Source organism: Blennius ocellaris (assembly GCF_963422515.1).
Source record: "Blennius ocellaris genome assembly, chromosome: 15".
Taxonomy (NCBI): domain Eukaryota; kingdom Metazoa; phylum Chordata; class Actinopteri; order Blenniiformes; family Blenniidae; genus Blennius; species Blennius ocellaris.
In genome coordinates, this window is record NC_137664.1 from 4,450,541 (window position 1) to 4,466,031 (window position 15,491).

The window sequence follows — 15,491 nt, forward strand, 5'->3', positions numbered from 1 at the left end:
CTGTACCATAGAGGGATGCAAGCTTAGGCAGGCACCACATCATTCCTGAACATTATTAACTAGCTGCATAGCCCGATAACCCTGTTCTCCACAGTCAGCACTTTGCTCTGGCACATTGCACTTCTCTTGCATAAGCTAACTGGCCCATTGCAGCAAGAAGATGCAAGATTTTATTCAAGCATTAGACATAATTATTGATTAAAGGAAATTTAATTGAACCATAATTGTCTCTCTTTCAGTGTCTTACAATGGCATCATCTCTTGTATGTCGCAGGCCTTTGTTTGGAAAGCTGGGCATTGACATTTGTTTTATACATAAAATAGTTACTTACATATTCGTCTGTGTTGGGGTCCTGGTTCTGCGGCTGATCGGGCATTGGCACTTCACAATCGGGGCTGTAGTGCTCACAGTAGTCATAGGCAGCCCGATGGTCTGCTACAATCATTAGCTGCTGGATCTCTCCCTGAAAGGCACAAGAAGGAAAAAAACCAAAACAAAACAAAACAATGAGGCTCATTGAATCATTGAACAGCAAAAATGATCTGCATATAAATAAACAAGCAAATGGAAAAAGTAATGGTGTGACTCTGCTGTGACTTGTAAAGGGGAAAAAAAATGAAAGTATCACCATCTACATAGGACCTGCAGAACAGGCTGTTTAAAAACTAGGTCAAGCCACGGGAACCAAACGGTGACTAAAAGATGAGGAACTTTGTCAAAGGTCCAATAGGGGCTGTTTTGCATCGGAGTCAAGCACCAGAGTTGAAACAAAAAGCTTCCAGCAAATAGCGAGAAGCTTCAAAAAAAAAAAAAAAAATGAAAAAAAAAATGAACAACTGGCTTCATTTAGCCGGGGATGACAACACAAACACACACATAACAAGAGACCCACAAACACATATGCAGAGAGAAGGCTTGAACAAGATGAATTATTTCAAACAGAGCATGCCAGCCCAACCCTGAGCGGATTGTGTAAGACAAATTGCCTGTGCAACAGGACTTACAGGAGCAAACCTGCACATACAGATAGCTGACCTGCACAACCTGACTTAAAGAGGCGTATGTATATACTGATCCATGGTGTGGGGGTGGAACGGTAGGGGGGGGGGGGGGGGGGGGTGGAGGGATCTTTCAGCGAGAGAAAACTCACAAAGGAGACAGAACCGAGGAGATTGATAGAAAAAAAAGCAAGCGAGAACAAGAGAGAAAAAAGGCTCTGAAGGATCCCCGGGCTACATAGGGAGCTGGGTGTGTTTGCCACATGTTTCTGAAAAGATTGCATATGGCACAGAAAACACAGCGCTGCATTTATACAAACACGTCCTGATCACAAGTCCAAATCCAGTGATGTCATTTCACATCAATCAACGACAGCAACGCAAATATATTTGCAAGGAGACGAGGGGGCGGGCGGCGGAAACTCATGAAACCCACCGAACTATGGGAAACAGACCGCCAAAGAGGATAAAGTGTTTTTGATTATGTCCCAATTGCCAACATGTTGTACAATCTCCTCAGCTGAAGCTCCCCACAGACTGTGCTTTTCTGGAGCAACGGATTGAATTTGTGGTCTAACCAGCAACAGCTCGCTGAGGAGTCCCAGTCCCACTGCGACGTCCCAACGTACAACACAGAACTCCCAGTCACACATCCTTTAATAACCCTTGCGAAACACTTCGCAAGATGACGTTTCCTGCTCTGTCCTTGGCTTATGTTATCAGAAGGGGTTTACTAGTGGATGCAGGCAAACAAATCCCTTCCTCCAAAAAAAAAAAAAAAAGGAAAAAGGAAAAAGAGGACTGCTGGAGCCATTACACAGTGCTTCTAGCGCTGAGCTCTCAGGAAACTTCCAAATGGCTACCTCTGAGCCAGTGGATGAAAGCTGCACACTATGAAGAGGCTCGACGTGGCATCAACTAGATGCTCTTTTCTCCTCAATTCCTGAAAAAAATCGTGTGTCACAGCTGCGCTGAAACGGGATGATGGGTATTCAACGTTTGAAATGAGGTCACACTCAATAAGAAATAAGCCCCCTGTACCACAAAACAGTCCCACTGTCTTCAAGCAATGCAATTTTCTTTTTTTTTTTTGCTTTCTTTTTCGCTCTCAAAGCAACCACGGGAATATCATAGTAGATTATGACCACCATGGGTGGGATCCCACGTTACCCAGGATATAATAATTAATCATATACCTTAGGTTTTAATGAGACAATCCTTGCAGCACTGAGAGCGTCACGGTACAACATGCTTAATGATGTGTGACATGTACACAGTGAAGGGAGGTAAAAAAAAAGAAGCATGTGCATACCTAGAAAGAAAAGTGGGCTGATGTTGGAGCCCTACAGACGGAAGAACAAATGATGACTCCATTTGATGGTACTAGCTCTATAATAAAAGCTATGTGTGAGTAAAAAAAAAAGAAATGGAATGTGGCTCTGCACTCAGTCACCTTGGATCATCCAACATACCAGCAGTTCCAACAATCTTAAAGTTTTATTCTGCACTTAAAGTACTGGACAATAAAAATAAAAAATAAAAAAAGCAAGCCAGAAAATGAGTCCTGCACCAAACTAACTTCAGATGGATAGGCAGAGAAAAGTTAGACACACTTTTATTACTTGGTGGCGCATTCGAGCAACTTAAAGGTGCACTTAGAGGAGAAAGGAACAGTTAGACGTCAACTGTTATGGGCATTTCCGAGTGGCTTAAACAAGAGTTATTTTTCACACCATGCAACTTCCCAGTGTGTCTTCATTAGGCTTTTCCTGCCGAGCAAATGCATGCGTCAACTCCTTCACCAATTTCACACTTTATGCTGCACAATATGGCCTTTCTGCACACAATTTTACATGTCAGATTAAAAATAATCAGATGTATTTTATACATGTTTGCTCTTGTCGGGCGTAAAAGATCTGCACATTTTGTTTTGTTGCAGCTGGTGTCCAGCTATATGCTAATGCTGACTCCTTCATTCATTTTTCTACCCCAATAGGCATCTCTGTCCAGCTATTTTCTTCCAACAGTTTAAAAACATTTCTTGAGTGTATGCTGTCATCTTTTCTTGTGTTTTTGCCCTGTGATTACCTGGTGACATGTCCAGCTCTCATCCATAGTTGGATAAAGTGGTAGTTTGATGGATGATTTTACTATTAATTGGTGCAATATCATTATATGATGAATTGCGACGGCTGCACTTGCCAAGTCAGAGTTTCAGCACACGCTGAGGCTGACTGCTTAACCTAAATGCTTAAAAAAACTTTGAGGGAAATTGCAGCTCATATTTCATTTTAAAAGTCATACCAAAGGGAGATGATGTGCAACCCAGAGGCAGACCTAAATATGCCATATGTGGTATGATTAATACACAGCATTACGTGCAAATGTGAGCACACAAGCACAAGTGATCCCACCCCCCAAAGAGAGCACACGCCACAGGGTAACAAAAAGAGCCATCACACCCAAATCTCTGGGGGGGGGGGGGGGGGGGGGTACCCCATAAAACACATGCAATCGGCTTTCCTGTTAGGGAAGGGACAGTGGCATTTATCACTCCGGAGCATCATGTGGCACATCAGAGTGCTGCTTAAGGCATAATTTTCAGACAATAACAGGGCTGTCAGCATCTCCCTGGACTCAGCTGAAATATGACTCTGCTCCTGGCCAATGCTCTCCTCCATGTTGAGCTCTGGTGGAAGAGCCTGTGGCTGTGAACAACTGCTGAACTCGTTTGACATCCTTCATGTTAAAGAAACTGTGGAAGGTACACACACACACACACAAAAAAAAAAAAAAAAAAAAAAATGCAAATCAATCCCAAGGCGAATGTAAGGCTGTAGCCTGGAGCTACAGATTGCAGGTATAATAAATCCATACTGATCAGTGACACCTGAATATAGTTCTCGACAGAAAAGCACATATTTTTTTCCCCCTTCAACCCCACCCTCACACACACACACACACACACACACACACACACACACACACACACACACACACACACACACACACACACACACACACACACACACACACACACACACACACACACACACACACACACACACACACACACACACACACACACACACACACACTATTCCCGGCTGGATTTTCTGGCTTTGTCCAGATGGGGGCAGGAGAGAGCTCTGATGAGTGCCCAGCCAAACATCTGTCTTCATCTAAATCTGACCCACAATCATGCAGGGTGGACCAGGTTCATTGTGTTCCCTCTTCTGAATTGAAAAAATATGATGCATGGGAAGAAAAGCAACTCTGGGGCTGTTTTAAAATCATTGCACTGCAGCGAACCAGAGCAAACGGGGTTAAAATTGCTCCATAAGGTGCTAAAACTTCAATTTCACATGTATAGGCCTTGTTCTCCCACATACCTTCAGGGTGAGGAGAAAAGACACTGACAAATGGGTTATTTTGATTAAGGGAAGGTCTTTAAGTGATGTCAAACAACCCCCTGCAGGTCAGTTTTGGGGGACCAAGACTCAGTGTCCCATGAAATCCACAATTGCTTGAGCCTTGAGCGGCATACCATGAAATAAACAGCACATAGCAATGCTCATTATTTCATGGAATCCTAAAGGATACCTGAAAATGGCTCTGTTTATCTTCAAACACAGGATGTCTCCCACATGTTTTCAAGAAGAAAAACTTACTATGGTTCTCTTTTTTTGTTTTTTGTTTTCCTGGTGAGATGACAGCAAAGAAAAATGGGTAGGAGGGCCCCACGGAGCAGGACAAGACCTTGGGAGGTCCCGAGCCTTTGCTGCATTTTAAAGGGGAGTTACTTTTCCCGACATATTTACACAGTCACCCTTGAGCTCTAAGCCAGGCCTTGGTCCCACTGCCAGCCCACACCGACACACCCGCGGTCCCCAGCGCCTGGGCATTTTCCAAACTAACCAAATAAACCAAACAACACGTTGTAGAGGTCAGCATATTGCCTCCGGGGGGCAATAAATGACCTTGGGGACACAAACAAACAAGACGTACGTGGTCTACACGTGCACACAAACATGCACACGATTAGCTGGCCTAAACCTTCAGCAGACATCAGTAGCACTTTCTGCCACATTCGCTGTTCCCTGCAGTCTTAAAGTGAAATCTCGACACCCAGAGACGCTGCCAAGAGCAACAAGCCCGTCTGCCACTTACCCACCACTCCAACTATTCCCTCTCCCCTCTACTGTTGTCCCATTTTTCTGACTCCCTCTCAGTCTTCTTCACCATTACAGCTCCTCACTTTCCCAGCCCTCATAAACACTCCCTGCTGCACAAGATTTTAATCCCACGTCTCAAAGGGCTGTGGGCAGCCATATTTCCATTTCCTGTTCTTTTTGGACGAGTGGAACCCAGAACGGCTCACCTCACCTAACAGACGTCGGTTCTTAGCGTTTGGTTTGGTCATTTTGCTGAAATTTGCATTCAAAAAGGAAAAAGAAAAAGTGCTGAGGGGACACTTCAGTGCTTGCTGACACAGTAAAGGAATGGCAGTGAGAATATTGGGGCAAAAGACAAACATCTGACATTAGTTAAAGGAAATTCTCTTAATTAGAAGTGATGGAAACTCCATGTCCCCCTGAACCACACCAAGCCAAAGCTGAAATGTATTGATGCAGTGTGCTCTGGCAGTGAAGCACGACATATACCTTGGACAAGATAGAGCAGACAAATACAAGCCAATACAAAAGTTCAGTAATCTAGGTTTGTGTTTGAAGATAATGCCATTAATATTATCGCCACAATACACCAAGATTCATTCAGTCTGGAAATAAAAACTTGATTCAAGCACTGGGAAAACTGCACTTTAATAAAAAAAAAAATGCACAGATTTGCACAAAATATCAGCATTTTTGCTATTGTGCCTCTATAATCAGACTGCATTTGTGGTGCTGTGGGGCTGCATTGTGTTTAATCAGCCTTATTCTTACATAAGAGAGCAAATTAAAAAAAAAACCTTGTTAGTTCGCATGTTCCCCATGTGAACATTATGGTTTCCTCCCCACAGTTTTGCATTTGAAGATAACTGATGACTCATAGTCATATGGGATGAAGCATTGTGTGCAAGACATTATAAGTGAACCCTCAGTTTTGCTTCATATGGATGCCTTTAAAACTTGTCTGCATTGGGGTTTTTCTGCTTTGTTTTTATGACATAAAACTTGTCAAATACAGTTTTGGGGTCCTTCTCTCAGGGGGTAACTGTGACTCAGTGACAGTCATGAGAGAAACACAATAAATTTGTGGTCATCGGTTGGTTATTTCAAAGCCGGAAACCTGCAGACAGCCAGCGGCTTAACTTTGGATCAAATTCTTCCAGTGTGACTGTGGCTAAGACACGAAATGACAGGAAATATGTTGACCGATGCACTTTTCAATAAAGTGTCTTGGGGAATAAAAGCAGAACAATGGAGATTTAATGGAAAACATCTGTGTGACACTAGTGAAGTTAAAATCTATGCAGAGCCGGGTTTTTCAAGCGATACTGCATGAGCAAGACATCCACATGCTGCATTAAAATGCAATGACTCATCCACATTCACTGTGCACATGTGTGTCACATTATCTTCATGTTCTGTACACAAAGTTTTTGTGAGCATTCTCCTGCAATATGCAGCTTCCACTGTCCACTTCAGTTCCAATCCACTCCTCCAAGACAGATTTTCGTTTAGCCTGAAAACAGTCTGAACGCCCCCTCACATTTTTTTTTTTTTTTTTTTTTTTACCAGCGAAGGCCAAAGCAGGGCATCAAATTTCCAGGTCTCCTCTAATGGGGCTCCAGGAGAGAAGCCATTATTCACGCCTTAAACAGTGAACGAACTGTTATTGCTTTTTGACACCCACTTGGCTTTTCACAGCAAAAAAAAAAAAAAAAGTCTGAGCCCTGGTACATTTGCAAAAAAAGCAAAGCCACTGTTTCAAAAGCCTTAGTGGAGCTACTGAGAGTTATTGTTAGGAGAAGCCAAGTCAAAGCCTGGCAGAGTCACTCAGACCAACCATAAAAAATAGAGTCAGAATATTTTGAAATCACACTGTCAAATCTCTCATTTAAAATATGAAGAGAAGTCTCGAAAACAGGATGTGTAGAACTCATCAGGCTGTTACAAAATTAAACGAGCATCAAGCTCATGTGTTGTGTGTTTTTATTACTTTCCCCTGTCTCTGGCTGCACAGCTTGTCTCGTCCCAGTCCTTAAAAGCTTCCTCAGCCTTTTTCCTTATCACAGCGCCTCAAACTCCCCCACTCATACCATCTCTAATCCCTCTTTCTCAGTATATCTCAGCCCCCATCTTCCTCTCATCTTCTTCCCACTTTGTTAGTTCCATCCTCTACCGATTAATCACCCACCCCACGTACGCACGTCTCCCAAGGCTTGGTCACGCCGTCAGCCTGGGAGTGGATATCAGCGGATACCAAGGAAACCTCTGGATGAAGTCATGTGGTACAGCTGGCGTTCCAAGGCTGACATCAGCGGGGAGAGAGAGAGAGCTCCTCATTCTTTCCAGAATAAGACCCAAAATTTTTGGCTCCTCTACCCAAACCCCCCCCCCCCTTCTAACGCACCATCTGAATCTCGCACTTTGTATCTTGTTCCTCTCAACATCAAACCCTCTCCCCCTGATCTCCTCCCGAATGAGGCCACGCAGTTCACGTGTTCCCTCGTAACCGACCACAGACATTTACTGCACTTCAAAACCAAAAAAGGTATGTATGTTGAATCATCTCCGGTTTTCCTTGGCAAACTCACACGGAAACAACAGTGAATGGAGAAATCAGCAGATACAATCTTTTTTTCCTCCGTAGTTGTCTAACCGGCTAAAAAAAAAAAAGAAAAAAGAAAACACTTAAAAAAATACTCAACATTCACAATCTGAAACTAATCAAGGAACACGACAGTGAAAAGTCACTAGCTGAGGATAATTAGACTTGATGACTGATTTTTACATTTGCATTACAGTCATTATAGGAAAAGTAATTACAATTCCCCTTTGCCACTGTGTGGAGCTCTGATTACCAGGTGAAAAAAAAATCTGCATGCTTACATAAACTTCAATCAGCTTCATATTCTTTTCAGTCATAAGCATATGAGCAGCACTTTTATGCAAGCTGCTGAAAAAAAACAACATTATGGCACTTATAGAGGGCAGACAGTCTCCCTGCAACCACAATAACCGTGTCAGAAACCAAACCACAAACCGCCTTCAGCGCATAAGTACTACTTCTCTTCTAAATGCTGTATGTAAAGAAAGAAAGAAGTTAGTAGGCAGATCCTGCACTGTCACTCAAATTATGTCTCCTCTCCCTCCTCCAGAACCCCATGATGATCTTTAATTAAACCCCACCACTGATCAGAGACTTTACATTCAACTTTCAATCACTGTTTTTTTTTTCTCTCTCTTTTGGAGGGGGGGGGGGGGGGTCAAACTGAATTAGATTACACAAGCTTTCATGCGGGACACCTCTGACCAGTAACCCACTCTGGCAAAAGTCAACACAATATCAGCCGACACTGCGAAAGAGTGAGAAGAGGGAGTTTAGGAGGAGGAAAAGCCAGCGCAGCCTGAGCATAATTTGGAAAGTATGTGGCATATTTTCCATTTTCTGCACGCACTGGAGCCTATCCTGTCTCCCAACTGGCAGACGCACAGCAGGAGGGCTTTAAACGTCTCTCACAAAATATCTGGCTGTTCCCACGGTAACCGCTGGACCGTTTTGGCGGCTCTGACAGCCAACGCATATTTACGATGCTCCTGGTATCGCCTCCCTTTCCTGATGGAGATGCTACAGCTACAATACCAAGTTTGAGCAACGTCTCACTGGATTTGTGCAGCTTTTAGGATTCGTTTTCATTATTTGTATTGGTTTGTAAAGTTTTGTCATGGCTTTGTGCCCTCATACCTGCCTCACTTTATGTATTCTGTTGTACAAACGCTACTCGGACTGCTTAATATAACAAATATAGAGTACAGTGACATTAACTGCCAATTCATGCATTATATCATATTCAGACAGTTTTAAAAAAAAGAGACTTTTTTTTTTTCATGCTAATCTACTTGGTTTCCATTGCCTTCATCATTTATTTTAGTTTTTAATTAAAAAAAAAAAGTTATGTTTCAATGTCGGCTTTATTGCTTGTTTTTTTAGATTAACTTTTCAACACCCTTTTTTGAATCACATAATTCGATTTTATTGTTTTTATTTAGTCTAAAAGCACTTTGAGCTGCAGTCTGTGTGTGAGGGGTGACATGCAAAGATTTGCTATTCATATTATTCGTAATCTTATTGTTATACAGCTTATCCTGAATAAATGGCGTCGTCTTGTTGGCAGCTGGAAGAATTCCCAGCTACCAGACTAATGGGAAAATAATAGGTATAACACACTTGTGCACTATAAAAACATGTGCATGTATGCCTCATTAAATATTTCACAGTTCATAGTTTTACTGAAAATGTGAACATGGTCTGTGCACCATAAAGCAGCATTGTAACACCCTCCTACACTAATAAACCACATTTTCACACACACACACAAAAAATGTACAGTTGAACTGACAGATACTTGTATTTGTTGAAACACTATGATTGGGTCGTGGTTCTGACTGAGGACAAGCAGTTAAATCTTAGTTTTACAACCCATCGTATATCTCTCACCCCTATGGCCCGGCAGACTTAACTAAAAGCGGCGGGCGAGGGGGGGGTTTGATGTTGGCGGTGATGTCATATTTCTTTCTTTTGGTCCGTTCTCGCTGAGCAGCACTAAGGTCAAAGGTCAGCTGGCTCAGCATCAGTCACATCAGTCAGCCTCTGTTACTAATTATTATCGAGGGCCTCAGCCTCATAGACTAATCCCCCTTTAAACAAGCACAACTCTGAAGGGACAAAGACAACACTATTCCTTGTGCCGCTCTGTGTGTTTTGGTGTGCGCACTTCTGTGTGCCCCTCGCAGGAGTCACGTTTAAGGGCCAGAAATGTCCACACGAGCGCACATTAAAGTTGACTACATCCCAAATTAATTCTTATTCTCACACTAGATTAGACAGAATGTATTCTAATCATAGCAGGTATCTCCAGGTTTTACAAACTCCACAAGGCTTTCTGTCTTTCATACTTTCCCACAAAGCTTTTACAGCCATAAAAATAAAGCTTTCAATTCAATAAACCCATCATGTGGCAACTTCAAGATCAAAATGCTCCAGGCGTTTTAGACTACCAGACCGGACCACTTAGCATCCACCAACAACAGCAGAGGCTGCAACATAAATCGAAGTGAAGAAAAACTCAGCAAGAAAAAGAAAACTCTTTGTGGAAGATGTGGAGTATATTCCACCTAAAATGACGTGTAATTTGTGTGCATGTGGGTGGTGCAGTTCTGGCCATCAGATGTTGGGGAGTCCACAAACCAAAATCCACACTTCTATGGAGGATGTGGCAGTGACCGCAAATCGTCAATTTTTGAGAGCCGCGTCAAGCAGAACGGGGAGAGAGGATGGACCATCACATGCTCCACAGTCACATGTACAGTGCACTGTAATCAAAATATACTGTAGATTCAAACAGGGCTATAGTCCACATAAAAAAGTCTGGATGGGCCACTGGTTCAAATATATAGTATTTAAAAAATTACAGGTATACTGTTATAAAGACATTTAAAATTCTCGTCTCCTTTTGAACTCATTTCATGTACATTTTAACTCTTTCTGCTCCTTGTGCTCACAATTTCAAATATTCCCCTTAAAGGAGTCATATTATGGAACTTTTCAACACTTTCACATGATCTTGTTGTTTAAAAATTTTTATATTCAAAGTTTATTTGCCCCAAATCCAGCTTTTCCTTGATTTTCATTGCTTGGAATATTGAATCACATGAGCTGGACTGGCTCCGCCCACACATGCCCATCTTGGGAAGAGGAGGAAGTACATCCTCACACATCAAAGTCTCAATGTTTGAAGGCCAAACAAAATATTTTCTCAAACTCTAACTTAAACTAACGTAGCTCTGACAGTGATAAAATCTCCAGTGAAAGTAAACTGTTCTAAAAAGAAAATGCTTTGATTTCTGAGTTCTGCCTCAGAAGAAACATGCTGGATTTAATCTCGACACAATGAGCAGTGGAAGAGAAGCCAGATTCAGGTGCTGGTCATTGTTGTTGAGAAGCCGTTCAACGGGTTGGAAAAAGTTGCATCTCAGATGCTTTGGATGGCACTGAGGATGAGGCAGCGTGTGAGAACACCTACAGCTGGAGTGAAAGTAGGCTATCTATGTGAGGAGCAAACTGTAGACTATATATAAAACCGCATGTCAACTAAGAAGTTCAACAAAGATGTCATGTAAAGCATGTGCCTCCGTGCAATTTGTTACTTTGAAAACAGAATGGATTAAAACATTTGAGCGGAAAGCAACTGTAAATCAGACAACAGACAGCAAGTTGGAGATCTAAACATGTACATTGACGTTTGTATTGTTGTGCCTACCTCAAAGACTTCTTCATCAAGTATTCTAGTCCCAAACACTAAAATTCCTTTGGTATCAACGATGGGGTGGGGGCTTCGGAGCAGCTTCTGGGTGGCCTTCTTTTTACAGTCCAGAATGAGAGTGATGGTCTGCTTGTGCACACTGATGGCCACTCGATGCCACCTGGAATGAGAGGAAAAGTTAATTCACACACTTACTGGGTTACAAGCTGCCCGGTTGCAAAGCGCCAATCGGTTGCAGCTCCCTTTTGTGTCGTTCTGTTGTCATTCAAATGTATGGCTGAAATTGAAACTTTTTTCTTTCTCCCAAATTCAAATTTTTTTTTGTGCTAAAAGTGTTCTCTGTCACACACTGCAGGTTTAAGTTACACAATTGAGGATTAGATGTACAATTCTGCAAAGAGGCTTTGCTGGAAGGAAATCTGTTTGCGAAAGAAACACCTGCTTCAGGTGCTACTCAACCACTTAGATGAAAATAAACCACTATCAAAGCCGGGTAACTTCCACCTGCACTCTGATTAAAGGGCAAGGCGCATGAAACAGAGTCTGATACTCATTTTATCTTTGCACGCCGGAGTCCACCTACTTTCCGTCAGCCAGGTTGACTCCTCTGAAGAGGGGGTAGTCCTCGGGGCTGGGCTTGCCTGTGTGGTCCTCGTACAGGAACACGGGAGATCGGCCCACTTCCAGTCCGAGCTGCTGGATGCCTTGCTCGTTGTACACCGACAAGAGGAAGGACTGGCTGCCCTTGTTCGGCTTCACTGTGGCCATGATGGAGAAGTCCTCTGGGAAGACGTCGCCTGAAGGAATTGAACGGTGCGAGAGAAAAAAATGTGAAAAGTTCTAAGCGGATGTCGACGTGAGAGGGATGAAATATTAACGTTGAGGTCAAGATGTGATGATGTGGTAGAATTATTTCAGCAGTCGTGACTGTGATCTCTGCTGTCAAAGGAGAGCATAATGTTTTTATTGTTGCTTCCACTAGGGAGAAATGATGCAAAAGCAGACAAGATCATTTAGACAGGAGGAATTAGGACGACGGGTTTCAAGCACCAAAAGAGGAAACGCCAGCGATTTGCAAAGCGCCTAAAAAATGGGATCGGATTTATCTGAAACTGCAAAGAATGGCTGGCAGAGTGGAAGCCGACGAGCGAGGGGAGGGAGGGAAAAACAAAAACTTGGGAGATGAGGGGCAAAGTGGCTCGTGTCCAGTGCAGCACAGGATGAGAAGCATTAATGACAAAAGCATGTGATCCTGGGAGACAAACTATCCCTCAGTCTCCTCCTCTCCACTCCTCTGTCCCACAGCTGAGGGATCTAACAGGCAACGGCCGGGCTGGAGAGGAGCTTAAAAGTCTTGATCGGAGATGCAATTAAAAAAAAAATGTTTTTAATTTCGAAAAATCAACAATATCTTGACATGTAAACATATTGCAGATAGAAAAAAAAAGCTTTCATCTGTTTGGTCTTGTGTGCTGCGGCAAGTTTTTGTGCCATTTAGTGAAAGTATGGAGCACATCTGCCAGATAGATTCCCCAACTGAGGTGTTTTCAGGACCCGATTAAAAAAAAAATGGGGCAGGATGCAGATGTGAAGGTTCAACGATTAAAGCGAGTTTTCTAATCCGATAGGTTCAATCAAATCATGTGAAACTAGCTTTCTGGATAAGGTTTAACATAACACAATTATTGATCTCTTGTGCAGTCGTGAAAGCACTTTTTCTCAGAATAATAGACGGCAAGCTGGAAAATTCTGAACCGGAGTAACTATTGTTAAGAGTGCTAATCAGAATCATATGAGGCTACAGTAATGAATTTTATCAGTAACCCATTCTCATTCCCCTATCCAGTCTTCATCCTCTCTCACCCCTGTCAGCATCTGGATGTCTGTTTGTCTTCCTGTCTTCCCTTCCTGCCTTTCTCTATCATTCCTTCATTAATGCCAGGCGTTGAATCGCATCATGCGGAGAGCACATGCCTTGGCAGTGTGCTCCCTCAGGAATTCAACTTGGCATCATATGAGAAACATTGCTTTAATTGACAGACGCTTCACAAGGACGGCATAAAGCAGAAAGCAGGCGAGGGGGGGAGCGCAAGAGAGAGCGAGACGAGACAGGCAAACCTCTGGAAAAAAAAACGGTAACGAGTTTGAATAGAAGGGAGTTTGATGAGGAAGACAGATTTAGAATAATCTTTTATTAGGTGAGTGAAATAGAAGAGGAAAGATGTGAAAGGAGTTTTGGGGAAAAAAATTTAAAAGACACAGTGAAGTGAACTTTATTGCTGTATCCGTTTACACCTGAGATGAGTCTGAGACAATGACTGAGTATTGTCTGTTTGTGTGGATGTGAAAGGTTCGGCTTAGGGTGAGAGGGAGACGGGCACCCTGAAAAGTTGTAGGAAACATTTGTTTTTGACGGATTTAGCACAATTAGGATGAAAATTAATAAAGTGGACATATTATGTTGGATTTTAAGATATTTTTTCAAACTTTCTGATTCAAACATCCTTATTTATTACATCAGCTAATTTTTTATTTATTTATTTCCATTTTAGTGCCTTTCCTGAAAGCATGCTTTCTTCCAGTTTGAAAAAGGTCCCCGTCCTCCAAATGGATCGCGGCCTGCAAGTGCACATAATTTGACACCAGCATCGTTTGGCTTATTTCAATCATGCCAGACGCTGCCACTGTACCGAGAAAAGTTAACCAATCAAAAGAAAATAAGCTTTCTCTTTTGGGGAATAACTCCCAATGTGTAGTCCATTACTTGACTCATTGGTCAAAGTCTACAAATCTGCATTGCAGACAGCAGAATAACAGGAGGGTCACAGCTTCCCTTTCACTTTGGAGATTGAGTAAAAGGAAGAAAAGCGGGGGTGCACAAAACAAAAAGCTCTCGTTTCTCTGGAATGTGTCTCTTAACCTGCTACTTCAGGCCACCAGATGATAGATACCTCATTCCCCCTTTAGTGTGGGAGTGCATTTTGGGTGGGGGGGGTTGGTGCACCGACATGATGGCACTGGAAAGACTTTAGTGCCAGGAGTCCTGGGAGTTTAACCTGGCATCGCCAGCAGCACTGATGCCGGGCCAAAAACTGTCTGACAGATTCAAAGGCAGCCCCAAGCTCGATAAGAAAACACTATCGTTTTTCCAGCTTGAATAACCAAAAAAGTGCTTCCTTCTATTTTGATAAAAAATATCTTTAGTATAATATGACCAGCTTTTAATTTCCTCTGAGAGAAGTTTCAATCCTGATAATGAGAGGTTTTATTTACAAGTTCAAGCAGTCGGAGAGGGCGGGTTGCCCTGGGACTGATCTCACACTGCTGATATATATATATTTGACAGGTAAAACCTAACTTTGTTTTTGCTCTCGCTCTCTCTCTTTTTCTCACTGTAAAACTTGCAATATCCTGAAGAAAAACTCAAAAGTCACACAGGGTCGGCACTTCAACTGATCTGTCACTTTTCATACAAACAGGTAAATGGGGTAGAAAAGTCCTGCAAGTCCTGTGGTTGATCAATCAGTCAACGTTGTGTCAAAATCCAGATCCGTGCATGAGACAAGCTGCATTCCAATGGGACTGCATATAGCAGCAGAGACGACTGGACCCTTCTGTCGGTGTAGTGAGTCAAAGGCATGGATGAGTAATGGACACAGGTGATTGACCCTGAGTGTAAGTGGCTCTAATGGAAAGGCAGAACTGGTAGAAGCCTTTGAGGTATCTCCAAGTAACTTCCTGCATTAAATTGAGATCAATTTGGAAAAAACAATAGAACTAATTGTTCAGCAGTCCATTAAAGTTGATGTCTCCTCAAATTAACAAAGCAAAAATCTATTATAAGCGACAAACTGCACAATTAGACGAAAACATGATTAGTTAACTATTGCTGTCATTATCTAAATTAGCTGTAATGATATTTAAATTGGCATCTAGGTTAACAGACATCCATTAGACCATGTAGCACTTCCCCACCAAATGTCGCATTGATTATCGTGGT

At 42.5% G+C, this 15,491-nt stretch overlaps 1 protein-coding gene across 2 annotated transcripts in view; it reads right to left on the minus strand.

Annotated features, from left to right (window-relative positions):
* Window positions 1-15,491, minus strand: part of col5a1 (procollagen, type V, alpha 1) — a 79,650-nt gene that overhangs the window by 44,038 nt on the left and 20,121 nt on the right. For both annotated transcript variants that reach the window (XM_080510111.1, XM_080510110.1), the window contains exons 3-5: window positions 12,075-12,288; window positions 11,489-11,651; window positions 333-464 (exon numbers count right to left, since the gene is read on the minus strand). In XM_080510111.1, the coding sequence (XP_080366237.1) occupies window positions 333-464; window positions 11,489-11,651; window positions 12,075-12,288 (509 nt within the window). The remainder of the gene's footprint in view (window positions 1-332; window positions 465-11,488; window positions 11,652-12,074; window positions 12,289-15,491) is intronic.